General features: G+C 37.5%; 1 protein-coding gene across 2 annotated transcripts in view; it reads right to left on the bottom strand.

Annotated features, from left to right (window-relative positions):
• Positions 1-19104, bottom strand: part of ECT2 (epithelial cell transforming 2) — a 25553-nt gene extending 6449 nt beyond the window's left edge. Inside the window, exons 1-21 of one of the 2 annotated variants that reach the window (XM_010081646.1) lie at positions 18947-19088; positions 17818-17897; positions 17624-17716; positions 16566-16748; positions 15959-16048; positions 14769-14876; positions 13518-13591; positions 13263-13393; positions 12142-12257; positions 11882-11944; positions 11281-11503; positions 10809-10945; positions 10023-10142; positions 8304-8372; positions 7210-7320; positions 6094-6190; positions 5307-5388; positions 4296-4374; positions 3998-4117; positions 2509-2647; positions 860-1014 (exon numbers count right to left, since the gene is read on the bottom strand). In XM_010081646.1, coding sequence (XP_010079948.1) covers positions 860-1014; positions 2509-2647; positions 3998-4117; positions 4296-4374; positions 5307-5388; positions 6094-6190; positions 7210-7320; positions 8304-8372; positions 10023-10142; positions 10809-10945; positions 11281-11503; positions 11882-11944; positions 12142-12257; positions 13263-13393; positions 13518-13591; positions 14769-14876; positions 15959-16048; positions 16566-16748; positions 17624-17716; positions 17818-17897; positions 18947-19076 — 2400 coding nt within the window. In that variant the 5' untranslated portion in view covers positions 19077-19088. Of the gene's footprint in view, positions 1-859; positions 1015-2508; positions 2648-3997; positions 4118-4295; positions 4375-5306; positions 5389-6093; positions 6191-7209; positions 7321-8303; positions 8373-10022; positions 10143-10808; positions 10946-11280; positions 11504-11881; positions 11945-12141; positions 12258-13262; positions 13394-13517; positions 13592-14768; positions 14877-15958; positions 16049-16565; positions 16749-17623; positions 17717-17817; positions 17898-18946 lie in introns of both variants that reach the window. The other variant, XM_010081645.1, reaches the window with a different exon arrangement.
• Between the last annotated feature and the right edge of the window lie 2381 nt (positions 19105-21485).

Genomic DNA, 21485 nt, shown 5'->3' with positions numbered 1-21485 from the left:
ACACGACAAGCCAAACAAAACTAAGACGCTATTTTAATTACTTAACTACCTTCTCCTGAAACAAGCATATCTTTAAAAATCAGACAACCAGACACTGTACAGTGAGAGTACAATGCAGAACATAAAACATTTCTAGCTTAAACCTAAGTTGTTTCAGCTATATGTACTGAACACATTTTCAGCACATTTAGATGACTGATACAGATACACTCGTACATAATTAAAACATTAGCTGAAAATCTTGCCCTAATTGGAGAGGATCTACTCTTCAAATTAGTAGGTTCCAGCTGTGGAAAGCCCACACACTGAATTTCTGAAACTGTGAGGGGGCCAGTGCCTCCTTCATTTCTTTGCTTTCTTTATTTCCTTGTTTTAAGGTTGTAGGCATCTGTCTATAGGAGGGAGATGCTTCAAGTCTCTAGCACTATGGTAACCATGCAGATAAGATGTAGAACAAAGCATTCAACTTAACAGAGTTAAACGAAAACATGATTCATAATGCTGGGATTGTGAATTGAAACAAAGCTGTGAAAGAAGCAAGCTCAAAGGCAGTTCTGTTTAGACCTGCCCTACTGAAGATCTGCAGTGCACAGTTCAAATTATTTAGAAATAATTTGTGGTGGGGGAAGGGTGCAATTCTTGATTTTTAAGTACTTATAGCTTCTGTAGAAGCCAACTTCCAGGCTGTTTCCTTTTCCACCTTTTAACCACTTTCCACTTGCAGACATGCTAGCACAAATATTTTCTGCTCTACTTCACCTCAAGCATGTTCACTATTAACAAGTTCTTCAGCTTAATGTGCTTCAAGCCAAAAAGAGAAAAATATTTCCAATCAGCAACATGGTTCCAAATCACTTACTGCATCTGCTTTACAAATAGTGTTAGCCACATGCCGACACAACGTCTTCAACCAATCTTCTTTAGGAGGTTCTTCAGTTGTCATCTGGAAACTGAGTAGCTTGTTGTTGAGTTCTGTAGGTGGCCGCACAACTAAGGCAAAAGCTTTATGGCAGTCTACAGTTTATAAAAAAATATTTAAGACAAAGAATAATCATTCTTCATATAATTCAGGGGGAACCTTCAAAAGATTTAGCCTGCCATCTGCCAGGAGCTAGAGTTAGGAACAACATGATTTGGTGTAAGGATTTTATCTTTATTGTATCACTTGCAGCAGCACTGAGTTCTGTCCACATCCTTCATGATGAGGCTGCAATCAGCTATTCATGCAACAGTTATTTATTCACCAAATAATGTGCATACTACAGTCTGCAAACTAGTCAGTCTTCATTGGATATAGCAGTAAACATCAGTCTCATTCTCTGACCCATGAAATGTTGGGCAGATTGTTTCTTTATCAACAGAGAACAAGGAAAACAATGTTTACCCTACTTTGTAAAGCAGGAAAGAGCAAAGACATCAGTGCTAAATATGACACGTTAAAATAGTCAAGTTACAATGAGTTTACTGTTTAAACTTGACAAACATTGCTCACTTGATAGCAGAAAATTAATCCACTGCTGATACTCCTTTATAGCACACACAGCTGAAGCGTGCTAAACAGAGTTGAGAAAGAAAGAAAGAACCAGTGCCAGTTCAGAAAAGCAGTCCTTTAAGAGAAATTATATAAGAGAGCCTGATCTGTCCCAAGATTCGTGTACTAAAGTTCTTAGCAAACATGAAATAGTATGCCACCAAATGGCTCCCATTGCCTAAGTCTCAAAGTAAACTTAAGTGTTACACAGTAATTTAAAGAGAAATCTTAAGAAAAACCCTAAAATACCTTTTCAAAATGCAGTTAGGCATCACATTTACTACCCACCCTCTTTATAATTTTTTTTGGGGTGGTTTCTATGTTCAGGTGCTTCAGAGAACATAAAGCAGAACAAGTATGATGTGCACATCACCTACAACGAAATATCAAATATGTGTAGACCTAGAAACTAGTCTTCTTTAGAAGTCACTGTCAAGACTGGAACAGTATTGTAGCAGCTTTCTGCTGCTGTAGCAATGCATTACTTCAGTGAAACCCCTACAGTCTCAGGAGCAGCCACAGAAATTAAGTCATCTAAATCCTTCTTGTAAGATGCTAAGCACAGCTCCGCCTGAGCATCATTATCACCAGTTAAATGAAGATCTAGTCTCACAGCAACAGCACTTGTCTCTCAGCAGTCTAATGCTCTGGACTTAGGTTTGACTTTCTGTTTTGTAAATCCAGAGCTGTCAAGTGTACTCCTCTAACTCACACTGCCATTTGGTTCACTTATGCTAATGCTTTATAGTAGTTCTGCCAAATTCAGATCCTTCAGGGAGTCTTGAAAAGCCAAAAGGTGTCAATGGAAGGAATGCTCAAGCTCATACAGAGCTTCAAAGAGAAGCCGATATTAAAAAAATCACATACCTAACGTACCATACAACAAACACAGCTTAGCATTCTATCCATAACAGCAGACCTTCATCCTCTGAACCACAGTTTTCATTAGCTATCACAGCACTTCAGAACATACAGACCTTCTGTCTCCCTGATATCTAGGACTTTCTTGATCTGGGAGAGAGGCATGAGGACAACATGCTTGAGAGATGCAGGAGGTCTCGTGTGGCCATGTGGACTCTTGAAAGCACCAATAACTTTATGCCTTTTCCTTGCAATCTGCAATTAAATAGAAGACAGAGGCTCAAGTTAGAAGGTCTATTGCCATTGTTTTGTCTCTCTTCTACTCTTTTACCTCCTAGTATACAAGGCAGCACAGAAAGCCTGGCTACAGAAAAATAAAGAGTATTTTACTCTATTTACTCTACTAGACAAATCCTTAGGGAACTCACTTATTTCACTATTCACTGTCTACAGTTCAAGTGGCCCAGCAATACTTGTTACTCGCATCAATACACTAACATCAAAAATAAAATAAATTAAAACAACAGATCAAGAGGGGAAGTATTTTTGCATTACAGACCTCAATTCTACACTGAATAACAAGTAAGGGCCCTTTGAGACCTACCACAAGATAGTCTAGATTTAAACAGAAAAAACAATATCTATATGCACAAAGGAACTTCGGCTATAATGTGTTATGTCCTAGAAATATCACTTACTGTTGCTTGTGCATGCAGCCATCAAGTGGCTTTTGCAGTGGAGGTTGGTCAGTCAGTTTTTACTTTGCATTAACACATAAGTATCTTACACGTTTTTTGTGTAAGGTATCTTCAGCTGCTTGTACATTGTACAAGAGATAAGCCAAGAAGCTTTAAAAAAAAGTGTTTTCATTTTTCTTTTCTTCCTTTACAATAAGTGATGAAAGCTGAGTCAACTTGACTCCCAGGAAGGGTTCATCACTAGTAATAACAATAGGCTTTTGTCTCTAAATGCTGCTGCACTAATTTTTGGATTATTTTAGAGTTGGTTTTCTGTGGAGACAACATTCTTTACTGCTGTAGGCAGTAACAAGTACTTTCATAAGATGTCCTTTACAACCTCATTTTCTCCACACAAGTCTCAAAAACCCAGTTAGATTACTTTTCCCTCCTAGTTCCTTCTAACACACTGTTAGACTAAGGTATTTAATATATGAAAAAAATGTTTTTGTAGCCTAAGCACAGACAGACCTACCCCAGAGGCCCACTATTTACTCACATTAAATATGACTAAACTTTAAGACAAACATCCTGCTGAGCCAAGAACTCCAGCACTTTTTCATCCATGGGTACTGCTATTCAGATAGGCATTTATTTCTTAACATATTAAGCTGCTTTTAAATATTTTATCTGGCTGAAAGACATTAAGGCTACATTAACACATCTCAACCATCCAGAATTGACTAGCTACTTGTATTGGCTTATGCAATTGCTAATGGAAAGGCAACATCAGCATGGGTTGAGCCATCAGCTTCCTGTGACTTAAAATCCTACTTTAAAGTTTTTAAATTTTACTTGTTTATATTCATAAGTACTGTTAAGCCTTTTATAATTCAATTCACGAGATGCACTTATACAGTCATCTTACCTCTAGGCAATCATTGAACAGAAAGAGGGTGACCTGCTCTCCCCTGTCACAGAGGTCATCACCAAGTGCTACAGTTTCCAAACGCTGAACTAAGCTTCGGTGAGAGGACAAGAGATTGGCCTAAGTGACAGAAGCAAAAATCTCATTAAGCATTTAGTTCAAGGGCCGGATTACTGCTTGCTTACAACTTAATGCTGGAAATCTCTTTAAACCAGCACCACTGCATTGTAACCTCAGGTACTTTTGCAAAAGGAGCACAGTCATTTTACAAGCCTGCAGCTTCAGAGAAATTACTTACTGGACATCCATCAACTTCATAGACAACATCAAAGAACTGCCTTTGTGCCTCTGTTTTTCTTTTGTCTTCATTAATATGTCTGAGGGAAGTATATTAAATTTATTTTCAATATGAAGCAATAGTAAGACACAAAAATAATTAATCTAAACATTTAGAGATACAGTTTACACAGCAGCACTGGAACATACAAAATCAACTACACTTGCTCATTGAAGTATCCAAATGCCATATGTTAAGCCCACAGGAAACTTCAGACCTAGAACAACGTTCTTGTCATGTTATCAGTAGCTGACACACCATTCAGTTAATATACAATTCCCCTCCCCTGCCCCATAAGATTTTGAACTAGAGACCAAGGCAATGCAGTTCTTCACAGCCTGCATTTTATCCCCCTGAGTCTGGACTGCAGCTCACTAAGCAGCAAACGCAAGAATAATTACAGTTTAAAAGTTGTCATTGTTGTTAAAATCAGACAAACATTTACCCAATTAATACAAGAGGTCTCCTTGCTGGAGACATACACTACACTTCAAAAGAGGTGAGACTTACAGTCTAAACAGCTTCAGCTTTAAGCTAATTAACTTGTGGAACGGTGCCAAGAATAGCTAATACAGGACCAGAAGAGAAACTAATCTTCCACCAATAGCATGTCCTTTCAGTGGCTATATACATAGAAGAAAGATTTAAAGACAAAACAAATGTCTTCCATTCTGGATGGAATAGACAGAAATAAGAGTTGGAACAGAACAGGACACAGGAAGTTAAGCATCATGCTGAGGCAGGCAGCCAGAAGTAGTTCAGGTAAGAGTGCTAGGTGACAATGCTACAGATTCCTTCAAGAGCTGTGGCACGGAATGCTGAAGTGACAACAGCGGCAAAAGGGAGACTAAAGAACACATACAGTTATGTCTACTTACATGGAGACTAAAGTTATTGCAGCAACATACTAAGAGCAATTTAGAAGGAACAGAGATTTAAATGTATAACAGCATGTTTCATAGTATCACTTACGTCATCACTTCCTTTAATGACTCAATAGCTCTCTCTAAAGTTATTTTATCTGGGTTCTCCTCTGCTGTATGTTTCTTAATATCTACAATTGAGAAAAAACACACATTACAAATGCCTGAAAAGAAATATGAAAACTTCAAGTTTAAACAGCAAGTCAGATAAGATGACTGAAAAAAATCACAGCTATCCTGGAGTCTAAATAGCCTTGAATAAGAGGGGAAGTAGGCTGAGCAGCAATTGTCCATACATCTCATTAAGAAAAAGCTCACCTACAATATAAAAACCAAACTCTCAAACTACTCAAAAATCAGCAAGACCACGTACTGTTTTTGTTGAAGTGCAGAAGTAAGCATAAAAGTCTAACTGAATCAATGGGTGGTGGTGTGGGGGTTTTATTTATTATTTTTATTAATTAATCATTATTACAGCAAGTGGTTCATATCAGGTGGAGCATGTGAAGCTGTAAGCCTTGTCAATACAAATTGCTCTCTAGTTTATTCTAGCTGCATTTGAATCTCAATTATATTTGTATTTGAAGAGACAAAACTTTTGTCAAGCCAACTTTTCCTCTACCTGTATCCTGCAGGCAAATACATTAACAAGTGAAATTTAGCCAAAAGTATGCCTTCTTCAGTAATTGGTCTTGCTGACTGTCATTAAGCATAATTTAATCCCAGAATGAGGCTCATTTTAGATGAGAAAAGCTGTTGCCAATTATGACAAAAGCAGACGGTCTCAGTTTTAACACCTTCACAGACAAACTAATAAAAAAATATCACTAGATTACCATTTAGTAGTAAAGCAACACTAGGCAGCCTTTGAACAGGACGGATAAGGAGTTCAGCTAGGCTTTGGCGGCCACATTCAGGTTTAGCTTGGTTTATCTGGGGAAAAGAAAAGGGAGAAAATAAGTAATTCCCCCCCCACCATGCAAAACCCCTCAAAAAAAAAAAAAAAATCACAAACTTGGAGAAAAATTGTCTTCCTTGAAACCAGCAATCCAGTAAAAGTTTGAGAATCCTTTACCACATATTCGGTCATTAACAGATTATGTTAAAAACCATATTATATTCAAATCTGCACCATATTTATCCCATGATTTATGTTCTCAGACTGTCTAGTTTTAAACTGTCCATATTACCAACCGCTCACTCCTTGTTTCAGGTGCTAATGTGGAGTGGGACAGGGGACAACCTGTTCTCATTTCCTCATCTTTTAGATATCAATACATGGATATAATTCCTGGTATCTCAGAAAACATGAGCTGAAAGCTGTCAGTTTGATTACTCCACTATTTGAGACACACTTGTTGGATACAAAAAAAAGAGTTAAAGCTATGCTGCACTATAATCAACTATATACCTTCATCTGAAAGTTCAAGAGTCTTAAGACTCATCTTCAGATAATGCTTTCTTTGAAAATCATCTTCCTGTTAGATCTCCACTGTTATGCTCCTATTCATTAGTCACAAGAATTTTGAGAGATTCTACCTCCCTGGAACTTCACAGCTGGTGAAAGCAAGTTACAAGCTATTTCAGAAATGCAAGTCTCTTAAACACAGACAGGGGGACCAACAAAAAAGCAGCAGCTCTAGTTATCTTTTCTGTAAAGATAAGACCTGTATTTGGGAGAAAGAAATCAAAATGCACTTTTTCCAACAACAAATGCATATAACCAAACACCTTGAAAGCCATATAACAGAGGAGGAACTTAGACCTCTTATGAAAGAGGCTTACAAGGAACTTGACGGATTGAAGTTCAAATCCTTCCTATTTGTCTCACCAAGAGATGTTCACGTTCCTCCAAGCTTCCAAAATTCCACATTCTTCAATCTACTGCATTAAGTGATTTACTTGGTAATGGCCTTCGTGTTCTACTCAAAGACAGTTGTGCTGACACTTACCTTTAGGAAGGCATGAAATCTAGGCTTCTGTTTCTCACATCTAGTAATAGTCTCCTTGCTCATTTCGAAGAAATTCACAAATGGCGGGTATGTTTTCAACAAGTCTTTCGACTGAAAGAAACAACTGTTAGGGCTCTGCTTTAGATACTATGTAGCAGTGTACATAGGTTCATATCCCCTGAGCCATACAAAGCTGCTCAAAGGCACATTTCAATAAAGAATAATAAAAAATGTGTTGTAAACCCATGCATGTTCACAGAACAAGTTAAGACACTTCTGCATACCAGATGCCAAAGATTCAATGCTGCTGATTAAATGCAGACTGCTCTTGGAAACATCAAGTACACATGTGAGAATCTTACAAGCTGCTGAGCAGCTCAAGTAGAAAGCAGATTCTCACCTAGCAAGATGGCTTTTGATGAGAATTTTGGAAATTTCAGACAGGTATTTCCTCCAGTTACTGCAATGACCTTTAAAAGGCATTAAACCACCAGAAGCAATAACTTAGAGTGAAAACTTTTGAATGACAAACACTGTTTGCCTCAAAATTATCAGGTCAGCAAAAGCACAAGGTACCTAGCAGGCTACTTATGTTAAAATATATTGCAGTCCCAGACCTAGCTTTCCTGTTCTGTATATTCTGTACTTGGGAAAACAAGGAGCCCTTATTCATTTACACATTTCAAGTCTTGAAAGAAGAACAAAATAAGTTTGTGAAGAGTTATTTTCCTATTATTTACAATTGATCAGAGGCAGGAGATAACTAAGGTTACAGGAAGAGCCCCTTTTAATGTCCAAGTAAAAAGAACGTCTGTAGTGTTGCAAACTACAGTTTACAAACTCTAGCTATTTGGATTTTTACCCCCTCATACAAGTGGACACACACATACACCTAAATTTGACATGGATTACCTATACAAAGTATATCATCTAACTCTACTGAAAAGTCTAAATGGAAAATATAATTACACAAGTCAGTGTTCTTTCTCACTCAATACTGCTTTGTGTTTGCTAGCTCCTACAAATGGATTATTTCTAAGGCAAGATAATAGCTCATAATAGCTCTAACACATAAAAAAGAAACAGAAACTTACATATTTAAGAATGATATCTCCAATACTTTTGCTTTCAGTCCAATTCATCATAAGATCTTCCAGGTCTTCCTAGAATACATGCAGGGATGGAGAGAAAGAAAGATGAGAACGATCTGTGTAAGCTATAAGATGGGGTCAGTGTTCTGTCAAACACATGTAATTAGCTGTGCGTTTCCATGCTGACAAAACAGGCAATCCTAAAAACTGTACAATTTCACATTAAACCCCTTCAGTCTACTGAGAGCTGAAAGCAAGAGACCTCTGGCTTACTGAATATGTAGTTTTGAATCAGTGCAAGCAGAGCCTGGCAGTGCATCAGCACTAGCCAACCCTGCATGAAGATGACACTGCAGTGTCCAACAAAGTACAGAACATATCCCAAATGATTATTAAAGAAAGTATATGCAAAAGACAGTTGAACCAATTCTAATTAACAGTGGACAACTAATATAGGGTTCTTAAGTCCATCAGATAGGATTGAAATAGATTTCCCTCATTCACTGCACCAGGGTGTCAAGGAAAGTGAGACCAAGCTGTTAAGCCTGTATCAGCTTGATAAGGATCAAGCTTATTTACTGCCAGGTAATAACAGGGACAGGAAGGCACAGCTGAAGGTTCAGGATTCACCTTAAGTTAAAAGGATTCACCATGAATATTGGTTTATTGCTGCTGCCACTTCTCTTTATTAAACCAAAGACAAAGGAAAACACAACAACTACATACAAGCAACTTTGTCTACACTACATGCTGCAGGTGAATCCTATTTGACACGTTGACACACATGCTCTACTTTCACCTCAGTGGGCACATATCAATGCCTATGGTGATTAACTAGACTGGATCCCAAGAGCTAAAATAAAAAGACAAAAAACCCAACAAAATTCCCAAACCACTGAGTTACAGGCAGTCTGCAAGTTCCTCTATTTTAAAAGCCCACTGGTAAATGCAGACAGGAACAGACACACACCATTATTTTAAGATTTCATATTAGAGGAAGACTTGCATCATAGTCTATTGTGAGATCCAGAGATGGCTTCAGAGAGCACTTGCAATCCAGATCAAAACATAAAATACAGAAAGCCTCAAGGAAACAATCTCATAGGGAATTATAATTATCTCTTATTAGGCCTTAGTACCAGGTCAACTGCTTCAGAGGTTGAAGTGTGAGCCGGTTTTATGAGCTAGTAGTTTCTGGCAATTAGTTCAAAATCCATCTAAGGAGGGATCAGTTTTTCCTACCAAATGATAGAAGTCTCCTTACATGAACATGCATAAAGCCCAGGAAAACACTGATTTTTCATTTTTCTTTTTTAATTCCACAGATTTAGCTATGATTCCAAGAGTCCTTGCTTACTACTTTAATATAAACACATGAGTTATAAGCATTTGCGAGATTCAGACTACCATTTGATACCGCTGGCCCTTTTGACCAGTTTCATATTAGTTACAGAAGACCTCCTACGGGAAGGGTTATTAAAATGGGAAAAGGAGAAGCCAGCTCATAAATGGTAAAGTAGTTACATGCAGAACACTCAGACTTCAGATATTTATAAATTAAGTGTGAAAGTGTACTTTGGATTTGCACATAATTCCATGTGTTGAACAGTATGTAACAGCACCATGACGAATCTACACTATCCAGGAGATTCAACCTAAAGCACATAGAATATATTCAGTCTATATCAAAGCTTCCCCTTCAGGGGAGAAGTTGCAGCTTGCCTTGATTTTGGTATGCACATCAAGAATATCTGGAATGCTGCCAAATATGGTCTTAATCTCTTCCTGTGCAAGGATCGGTCCTCCAAGTTGTCCTTCCTTCTCCAAGGGAACTTGAAATAGCTGATGAATTAGACAAAAAAGTTAATGCCCTCCCAATCACCAGACATTGAATAAGAAATAGTTATGAAAGCAACAGTATTTTCCTTCCAGATCATACTTTCCTACAGTCATAATCTTGAGATACTCCCATTTAGCAAGAGTGGGTTATGGAGGAGTGTTTTAAGATACAAACACTGAGTTTGATATATCACTACAGCATAATCCCTTTTCATCTACTCTTCTACTCACACACATCTTAGGTCACTAAGTAGATAATCAGCTGCAATGGAAACAAACATTCTAGAAATTAAGCTCTTCCTGTAATCTGTTTGCTATTCTGTTCTTCTTGGAAGAATTTTAAAAAAGTTTTCCCCTGCCACCTCTCTAATATCTTAAAAATGAGTCATTAATATTTTATTTTCCTGAAGCCTGGAATTTCCATACAATCTGCAATTCCACTGCAGAGCCCAGATTATAAATTGTGTTTTCCAGCCTTTATTATTAACAGATACTAAACATTCTTCTATGTCAGTAAAGTTACATGAGACTGTTTACATTGTTATCTTATGAATCTTTGATGTACACAAGCCCTTAAAAGCTTGCTGATCACAAGTTGAAAACAATGATTGATGTAAACACTAGATGTCTTACTACAATTGACTTGTGCTTGCCTTATAGCCAGCTTACCTGAATGATTGTTGTTAGAATATCAACGTAGTTACTTTCTGTCTGATACAATTCCTTTGCAACCTGCCATCTTGCAGACTGCTTTACTGGAAGAGGAGTTGAGTTTTTGGAAGGCCTTGCACAGGATTTTGGTGTTTCTGATGAAGAGATATTCCCAAAATAAAATAGAGCTTTATTACAATAGAGCCCATAAAAAAAAAAAAAAGGAGCAGTTCATATTTATCAAAGCCATATCTTTTCCTTGTTTTCCTTCAAATATGAATATGCTTACTGTGATGATGAGAGGCACCCTGGCCTCTCTGTGTCTGAACTCTATAATCCAAGTCTGCTTTCTCCATACTTTGAAAAGGAGAAAGCCTGGAATTACTTAGGAAATCTGTAGCAAAACCTGCAAGACTTCCCTACCATTACCACGGGTATGCAAAGAGCTCTTAAACATTATAAGTGTCTGAATTAAAGTTTTTAGCTCTACCTCCACTGGTAGTGCTTGACTCTGGAGTGTTAGAAATATCCAGCAAGGATCCAACAGAAAGCGAATGTTCAGCTGATGGGCGTTTCCGAGGAGGGAATGGTGACATGTCCGTTTCTCTGGTCAGTTGTGCAAGAGTCTCTTTCAAACGGCGTCTTTTGCGATTGCTGTTTGGAGTATTCAGAGAAAGTAGCGACACAGACTTCTTGAGGCCAGGACTGTCTGACTGTAGTAGAAAAAAGTTTAGTTTAGTGGTTTCATTCACTGTGTCCAGCTCAGCGCAAAGGTAAGTTAATTGTAGCAACCAGTACACAATACAACGCTTCTTAGGGAAGCCGAGGGAAAATGGGTTAAGCCATTTTATTTCTTTTTTAAACTAGAAACCACAGTAATACTTTTTTTTTTCTATGTCCCAAAGGTTGAACTTATTTTTAGTGAAACAGTTTTTTCCAAACTAGTATTCTATTTATAAAATTTAAAATTTATTATCTGGAACTTAAATGCTGCTTTAAAACATTTGCTCTCTGGCTCCACACATACTATTGCACATGCTAATTTCACCACCAAATACCTGCTGTGCATTATGCAAGAGAGTTTAACACACCTTCTCAAATAAATACATGGACTCTCCAGCTCTGGCATCCATTTGAATGCTTCCCCAGAACCACTAAAGGAAAAAGAAACCAGACATTAAAAACTCATTCCAGGGCTTCACCCAAAGTTAAAAATACTGAAAATAATTTATATAATAGTAAGGCAGTTTGGATACTAAACACAAACATGTGGCTTATTCTGAAAAAAAAAAAAGTATCTCACATACTGAACATTACATAGCAAGTGTCTTTCATGAATATCAGCACTAACCTCTTGCTTTACAACATGAAGTTTTTTTAAAGGTTCAAACGGAAGATCTTTTACTGTACTATCTTCAACCACTAAGTGTGTACACCTTTCATCACCAACAGGTAAATAACGTCCTCCTAGATTAAAAAAAAAGCAAATTAGCAAGACTGGAGAACATTACTGTTAGAAACTAGTAGCTCACTAGATAGTTCTGTGGCACCTATTATTAATGAGATAAGAGCCAGAGAGAGATGAACACTTCAGTGAGCCTGTCAGTTGTTGGGTTTACATAACACTCCAGATATCATCAGCTTTTAGGAAACAGCATGTAGCACGCAGTAGTAAAGTAGACAGTGAAAAGTCAAAAGCACGCAGAGTTCAGAGGGCATTTAAAACTGTCTAGCAATAAATGCAATATTCCTCTGTAAAGCTTTTCTTGTTTCTTGGAAGAGCAAGCCAGGAATACTCACCCTAAAGACATCCACAAGCTAGAACCTGTGTATGTCACAATCTCATAAGTAGCTTTAGGTAAACAGCTCAGGGGAGGGGAAGAAAAAAGCAAACACAGCCAACCTTCATCTGTTTTAAGAAAGCCTTGTTGTTACAAGCTTGCTCCATTCTCATGTCATAGCTCTGTTGCATGCAACTCCAGCAGTACAAGGCTGGAGACTTGCAAGTTACCTGTCACATCATTACTGTCAATGTGATTATTAATATCTTATTACACTAACAAAAAATGGAACACTTACAATCAAGTGTTTTACCAGTGATGATTCATATCAAAGTTGTAAACATTGTAGATGCTTTCTGTGAATTATGTAAAGATGCATATCACAAAACTGATTACGAAAACTGAAGCAGAACACACATATTATGTATCAAGTTTTCCAGGATATCTTCAAGCATCCTATAATTATTTCCTTTTAAATTCTCTAGTTTCAATCAGCCTAGGAAGTTTGAAGTCTTCAGCAGCTACCAGAACTTATGCATATACCAACATCTAAAAATCAATTTATAGCTCTCCAAGTTGAAGAGTCTTCATTAATACTTCAGGATTCACAATCCAGCATTTCAGCTGCAGTGAAGTATTTATCAGCTATAAACCCCATTCTTTCCACAGGTCAACTTTAATAAATAACAACCTTGCATTTCTGTCATTTCTTCCATGCTAGCTTTCTCATCATCAGAGAATCCAAAGAAACTTAACATGCAATCCTGGAAGGGAAGAACCTTGAACTGATTTCTAAAGTCATCATCAGCTGCACAGAAATCACTGAAAAAAAAAAAATGCACAAAAAGGTCACTAAATCAGTGCTATGTCACTACTAAAAGAGAAGCTCACCACACTACAGGTGAACAGGATGCAAGGTTAAGGCTGAACAAAAATCAACACCTACATTTCATTCCTTTTCTCCCAAGCCTTATGAATCCACTCAGCTTTCACGATAGGAGTGCCAAGACTTACGGCAATCTACAAAACAGGAAGAGCACAAGTTGTACCAAGTATTTCCATTTAAGTCTTTCCCGTGCCAAGAAAGATTTGTAACCTTGTTTTTACTTTTCAAGACAGATACCGCAGAAAGTGAACATATTCCTTCAAGAATCATGTCCAGCTGTAACTCCCAAGAGTTAGAATGTATTAATTCTTCAGTGACTAGGAGATCAGACCAACAGCTATTTTGACACTTACTCAAAAGGGCACCATTTTGCTAGTCTCATATCCTTCATCACTCACAAAAAAAACCCAAAATCAAATCTCTGTTCCAGTGGAACATGGGATCTTTTTTCTGCTTTTGATACTTTGTATGGAGACCAACATCCCAGTCTGCTTTTACCAAAGAGAAAGCTACTATTTTAAAGTTAACATCCATGACTGCTTGGGAGAGATTATGAAGTTTTCAAACTTTTTCCCCTTGGAGTTGGTGGAAGGAGGCTTTGAACAGTTAGAAAGTACATCTTCTGTTTGAACTAGAAGATTAGAAATACAGACTAGGAAAAAAGCATCTGCCTACTAACAATTCAAACAAGGAAAGAGTCAAGGAACATATGCATTGCTATGTCATATCCCACGGTACAAAAGCCTATAAACTTGTATTTACTTGTCAACTGGACATACATATCCTGAAAGATTCCTTCTTAGTGTTGCCAGAAAAAAAAACAACTTTCACTATATTTATACATAAAGGAAGATTTGAACCCTTACACATAATTTTTAAAAGAGGTACACAAAGTGAGTACTAAAGTTTTTGTAAGTTACTTCAAAATTTATTTCTTGGACAGACAAAAAAAGCAGGCATGTTGATAGATAAACACTCGCTCACTGATGAGCCAATGTTCATCAATTTCTAAAGTGTCTCAAGTACTGATAACATGAGTTCTTGAGTACTTTAACATTTTGGTTCTTGTTATTTACTATACTTGTCTATTTCAAAATCTCTTCATTCAGGCAATTTACATTACTTAGATCTCTAAAGAGACAAAACCATGCCAAAGCTCAACACCAGACAGAGACTAACTCACCATTAGATGTAATTGTTGTTAGTACAGGAAAAAACCCAGCAACTTACGAGCTGAAGTATCATTTACAGACAGTCTACAAGAGCCAAATCCTGAAAGTTTCCATGAAGTATCAACTCAAGCTTACATACTCTGAATTTGTCTCCATGTGTTGAGTTAGCCACCAGGTGGGTAACTTTTGAGCTAAAGTCCTTTCGAATAATTCCACCCATGTGATGAACTAAGGTCACTAGTTTAACCTGAAAAATAAAGACAAAATAAGTTTTCAGTATGTCTTTTGAAGCGTACAATGCAGAGTGAGAGCAGCACAAAAATAGTTCACAAAGCAAGCTACAGGAGGTTACATTGTCTAGGAATAGAAATGCTCTTGAAACAACTTGTTCAACTTCTTATTTTTTTAAAAATTCAATACAGCCTTGCTGTGTAGCATGAGGAACACTAGTCAAGCCACCAGTACTCTTGTGATTATCATACATAATGCCTTCACCTTTTCATACACAATAGATTTGAAACATGTTTTCCTCATTGATTCAGTCATTTCTACCTGAAAGAGCAATTGCCAGAATTTACATAAGATTGCGATTTGTCCAATTTGAATCTAGCAGATGAAACCTAACAACCCTTAGCAGTGGGCAAAGGCTTTTGTTTGGGTTTTTTTGGGGGGGTTTGTTTGTTTGGTTTTTTGTTGGGTTTTTTTTGTTTGTTTTGTTTTTTGTTTTTTTTTTTTTGTTTGTTTGTTTTTTTTCCCTCCAGATGAAGATGTGGCACCATATGGTTGATTCCCAGGTGTCCAACAGGGAAACTAGGTACCAACTGCATCACCGAAATGGAAAAGCAAAGTGCCAGAGCATCAAACCACTTCAGGCTTAGATATGTCAAGACTAAAGTCCTGATAGTATGCTAGCAAGATAGCATGGTAGCAAGATAACATGTCTGCAAATGCTCTGAACAGGACTACAGAGCTTTACTTGGCCACATTACTACCTGTACAAGTAAGAGGTCACTACTGAGTAAATATCATCTTATCTCAAGCCTCAGTCTACAAATCTTTAAGCACTACTAAATTAGAGCTGTTTAATGTCACTCAACAAAAAAAGTGACCAAAACTGGTACAGATAAAATGACTTGGACAAGGAAACAGTTTTGTTCCCATCCTCAAATACTACTGCCTCTGGACACGCAACAAAACAAAAGAACAAACGATTCATTCCCCCCATACAAGCTCTCATCATGGTTAAATGCTATGGGTGAGAGAACAGAAGGATATTCCAAAAATAAATTTAACATAGTTTTACCAATCCAAAGGAAAAAAACCTCTTACCAACTCATCTTTCTTTCTGAATCCTGTAAAGCACAGTACCAAGTTCAACATACTTGCACAGTACAGTGGACGACAGGAGAAAGGTAAAGGCTGAACATAAGAAGTGAGATTATTAGTCAAAATCATATTGCTACCTTTAAAGTTTTAACATGATCTTTAATACAGTACTATTGTTCCTAGTACTAAAATGCATCAGACACTAGTCCCAGTCTGTATATTCAGTTATACCTCAGCTCCAGATCTGACAGAATTCTGACAGAGTAACTAGAGCACGCCCAAGTTTCATGGGTAGCACTCCATCCCTTTTTTTTTCTCCCCAGTCCAACCCCTCTACATGACAGACTCTGGAAATACCAAGTGTCTGCTGGAGCATCATTTGTATGCTGCCTTTCCTAATGGTCAACAATTCCCACAGCTACTGCAGTAGTTGTAGCCCACTACATGCAATATTCTAACACAATATTAGAAACTTGCTTTCCTAAAATTCTCTTGCTAAGAATATTTATGATTGACTGGCAAAGCAAAATAGATTTTGTTTTGAACACTCAATATTTAGAACTCACTGCACCAGAAAACTAGTCAGCTAATTTCAACAGAAAACACATACCTCTCCTTTTTGTGCACAGTGCAGTACTACTGGAGGCCCAACGACACGGCAATCTGCTTTGCAGAGGTTGTTAAAGATAGAACCTTGGAAGTCTGATACAACAAAGATAGTCTCGAATTCTGGGGAATCACAGTCTCCAAGCTCTTCTATCGTGTCTGTCTTTATGTAGGGCACTTTAATTTCCTTGATGTGTGAGGATAAAGGGGAAAGAATTATTCAGGCAACATACTTACAGCTAGTGTAAAAATTCAACCAATTTTTATTTTGGACCATTAGGAAAACATATGATTCAGATTTCAGTAGAGACAGACTCTTAATATTTGTGAAAGCTGAGATGCACTGTCCTCTAGCATAAGAATAGCTATGAACTGCACCTTAAAAAAAGTCTTAAAGCAATTCCTGCTTCTGAAGAATAAGAGTTCTAGTTACTTTAGTAGTTTATGTATCAGTTCACACAGATATAAAAAACAAAACTAAGGAGAAGAGAAATGAAATTTCAGACTGTCAGAACAGCTTAAGCTACTTCTGGATACTACTAAAAAGTAGTATCCAGCTTGCAACAGCAAGCTCCATGCTGCATAAGACCTAAAGAACAGAAGTCAATTTTGGGTGACATTTTTAAGGGCTCTAAAAGTTTGCTGTGTTCCAATTTTAATCATTAGTTCCAAAGTTTAGGTTTTTCACATAAAGAAATGGAGAGACGCTTCTTACACTTAAGTTTAAATGCAGTTTTCAATTGAAAGAGAAGTCAATTTAACTGGTTATGAAGTCAGTTCATAGCAAAAACTTATGTGTTGACTGAACATAAGCATGCAGTTCAATGTCTCCATTGCTATTTCTATCCCCGTTAGAAGACACCACGAATGAAGATTAGTTCCATATTTGAGAAAGTGTTTGTAAAAAAGTGACAATTTTGACAAGCTTTAGGTGACACCATCAGAAACATTGGCATACATTGTGACCATTCCACCCAATTAATATAAAGTGTGTGCACATTTCAGTCCCAGTGAAGTACAGCATGCTGCATGCAAGCAGATGTGCTTAATTGCAGGACATACCATATGAATAATACTTTTTATAAGTTTTTCTTCTGATTTACCAGGACTAGTTTCCTTTATCTTTATAACTGGTACTTCCATTATCTTAATGGTCTGTGGAAGAGGAGAACTTCAGTACAGAACCAAACTGGTTACTGGAAGTCTAGAAGCATACCATCTCTTTCCAGTGACTGTTTCATCTTAGACCCACATACCTCCAAGGCTTTCAGAAGCTCTTCACATTTCCCTGCTTCCTGAACCAAAACCACTCTTGTTTCTATTTGAGGCATTTCTTCTGTTTATAGAGAAATAAAGATAATACTCATTTTTAATAGAAAAACCCATGTTAGGTCTAAATCAAGCAATAATGTATAGAAGAATACAGGCAGACTGCATCCTTTCTAGATGCCTCGTTTATCAGGAACAAGCCCAAAAATAAACGTTACCTCAAAGAAGCCTGTCCTTTAATTAAGGTATACCAAATTGGTCACAGAGCCTAAAACTTTCTAGTATATGGTGAAACAAGATCCCGCAATTCATGAACCCTTACAGTCAAAGCAAGAACATGAAAGAAGATTCAGCGAGGGCAAAAAGAAAAAAAAAATTATAAAAAAAAATATAAAAACAACAAAATTATTGACTTCATGCTTCTAGAAGAATTAGATACCAGGACTTGCAGAGACAGCTGGTATCTTTTCTAGCATCTGTGTTCCTGGCTGACAAGGTTCATTACTTCCTAGTAACTACTTCCAGTTCCACCAAGGAATATCAGAACTCAAGTTAGATATCTTGTTCTTTTTCTGCACATATTAAGCTTTCAAAATATTAGGAGGAAGGGACAAGTGTTGCTTCCATGTCATTTGCATCAGAAGACTGCCTCTGGACTTTGGCTACTGCATTGCAAGAAAAAAAAAATTTGTTGTTTTTTTTTAATTTCAAGATTTGTTCTCAAACTGATTTTAAGCTCAAGACTATTCATGTCTCTGAAGTCTACCTGTACACAACAGAGCAGCTGTAGTTTCCAAACACTGGTATCAAAATATCACTTGGAATGATTTATTCCACAGAAGATACACCAAATGGAACTAACAGCTCTCTATACATCAGCCAGAAGACTCATTTGATTGCATGGCTGTAACCCCAAACTTTTATAACAAGATGAATTAAAAATTAAGACAGTCCCTTTGTTGGTGAAAGGCTACCAAATCTACACCCTTTTGGCTACCCTACATGCAATTCTATAGCTCAGCAAAGCACTTTTGGTTTCTCAAAACTACTAACTACCTACAAAGTAATCAGTCATTACAGAAACATACTAGTTTTAAAATAAGCTTCTCCCATTACCTTCAACATCCAAAACAGGTCCAGGAAAGCCATTCTCTTTGGAGGTTTCTATAATTTTTGAATCAAGAACAGACGAATCAGCCAAGAGGCTCCTCGCAGTTTCAGACACCAGTGTACTGTTGTCAGCCATGATTATGTCTTGTTTCTTTCTTCAATAGCTAGAAAATAGATGTCCTAAACTAAGTTACAGTTGCAAAAGCTCATTAATAAGATTTCTATGACTAAGGCAGTCAGAAGTAACTTCAGACTTCTGAAAACAAAACAATTACACTCATTAAAATCCCACTTACATCAAAGGAGTAGTTCTGAAAGAGTATTAAGAGCCACATAATTAGTAAAAAGAACTGACAACCAACCTACTACAGAAATGGTTCTGAGCAGGCTGTCTACCACAGAAATTGTTCATTTGCACAGAAAGCTGCGGAGAGGGAACTGAGCAGCAGGGAAGCACTAACTCTAGCATTCTCTCATCACAAAACATGAGCAAACTGAAAGCACTTAGTTGCTTCAGTGATAAACTATTACAAGCTAGATTTGAGATCAAGGTTAGCATTGTTAAAATGAAACATTAGCAGAAGAATTAGGGTACACAAAGCATCTTGCTAAAATTTGATTTTTCAGGTGAACTGGCTAGAGTTACTGTGGTTACATAAAAATGACCACCCAGGGAGTAGAACCAGCAGTATTTACTCAAGGAAAAATTAGGTTTCTCAAAAGCCATGACAGTCTCTGCAAAGTTAATAAGCATATATGTGTCTATCTGCATGATCTAGTCTATTGTCCTACATTAATATAGTTGAAGTATCCATTCATCATCAGATAAAGACATCTTCTGTCTTCTTACAGATAAAATATAACCATGTTCTCCCTGCCCAAACAAGCTCGTCACATACTAGCAAGGCAGAATCCTTACTCCTCTCATATTTTGTACAGGTAGCTGCCTCAATCTTATACCAGAAAATTTACTCTAAGACACCTGCTCAACCGTCTTGCGTGAAGCAAGAAGCATGCATTTCCTGTGATTCATCATTCACATAAACTTAAAAAGTTGCACAGTGATATCAGAAGTTATCTAGACTAGCCGCTGTTTCTGAACTGCTGTAGTGCAACAACCCTCTGTATCACTTTTGAAGTTGTCTTCCCCATGACTGTAAATGCTGCTTTAAAAGAGCAGCCACTCAAATAATTCATTAAAGCATTGTCTGAAAGAAGACTCATGAGGTAGTAAAACCCCTTGAGAATAGCACATACTATTTTTCAAGTTGTGCAATGCCTGTCCAATTACCTAGCAAAGTAAAAATCAAAAGACAAAAAACAACAGGTGTTTTGGCATGACAGCAATATAAAAAAAGTTCATCTTCTAGAGTTCAGATCACATTTGAGACTCTCGGACAGGATTCATAATACATCAGGTAAGTTCCTAATATAGTAATAAGCAATGAGTCAACACTGCAAATTTATCATAACTCTAAGCATATTCAGTTATCAAAATTGCCACCTTAGTTGCAATTTTAATGTCACACACAGCTGTGTTGGCTCCACAGAAATCAGTCTCCTAGCAGTAAGCCCCAGTCGCTCAGGTACTTTATCTCAGAATAGGCTGAGACCTAGCAAGAGGAGAAAGTAACTAACTAGAAAGAGTCTTTACGGATCACCTGTCCAGAAGGTTATAAAGATACCACCAGGAACTGTTACACAATTATCTCTTCTTTGGCAGTGAGGGTGAAAAGCAGCATAATATTGGAAGATTCAAACCATATTGTCACAAATGATTACCACAGTTATATGTAAAATCAGACCAAAGAAACAAAACCCTGCAGTTAAGGGCACCATTAAATTTAAATCCTACAGATTTTTTTTTAAGTCTGAGACATTGATATGATTACTGACAGGCTGCTGTCGTTATACCCAATAACATGTATATGAACTTGCAGAGAACTTCTAGAATATTTGGGAGAAGCCCATACTTCAGGCTGGGCATTACTTTTCTCTACAGCTTTTCCAAATTATTTATTTATTTATGCTATTTCATTTTGGGTATAATTAAAAAAAAATATTCCCTGGCACATACTAATTAATAACACAATAATAGCCACTAGACTTACAAACTGACAGTGCCAAAAGATGGAAGAGAACAAACAGCACACAGAAGACATGAACGCAAGTTTCCCCCTCACGTAAAAAAGAATAAAAGTCAGAACACCATCGCTACATGATTCAGGAATCCACTGCACTTGCAAACGACCTCCCAATAGCTTGTGGTCATAAAACACCCACACGCTAAAATACGTTTTTTAAAGCAAGGACAGGACATTAAAAACCTTCCCACGTTGCTCATTCCCCTCCCGAAGCACCACCCAGGAGCTCGACCCAGCTGCTCTGCTGGGAGGCGGCCGGAGGCAGGACTAGACACCTCCAGCTCCCCTACCCTCAGGAGCCAGCAGGTGCCAGCGGCCCTGGGCCTCCGCTCTGCCCTGAGGAGACCGCCAGCAGCCCACAGATGGCCCGGAGCAGCGCGGCTGCCCCGAGAGGCCCCCAG

The sequence above is a fragment of the Pterocles gutturalis genome, unplaced genomic scaffold (assembly GCF_000699245.1).
Source record: "Pterocles gutturalis isolate BGI_N339 unplaced genomic scaffold, ASM69924v1 scaffold39564, whole genome shotgun sequence".
Classification (NCBI taxonomy): Eukaryota; Metazoa; Chordata; class Aves; order Pterocliformes; family Pteroclidae; genus Pterocles; species Pterocles gutturalis.
The sequence above is the reverse complement of the archived record's forward strand: the minus strand, read 5'-3'. Positions and strand labels throughout refer to the sequence as shown.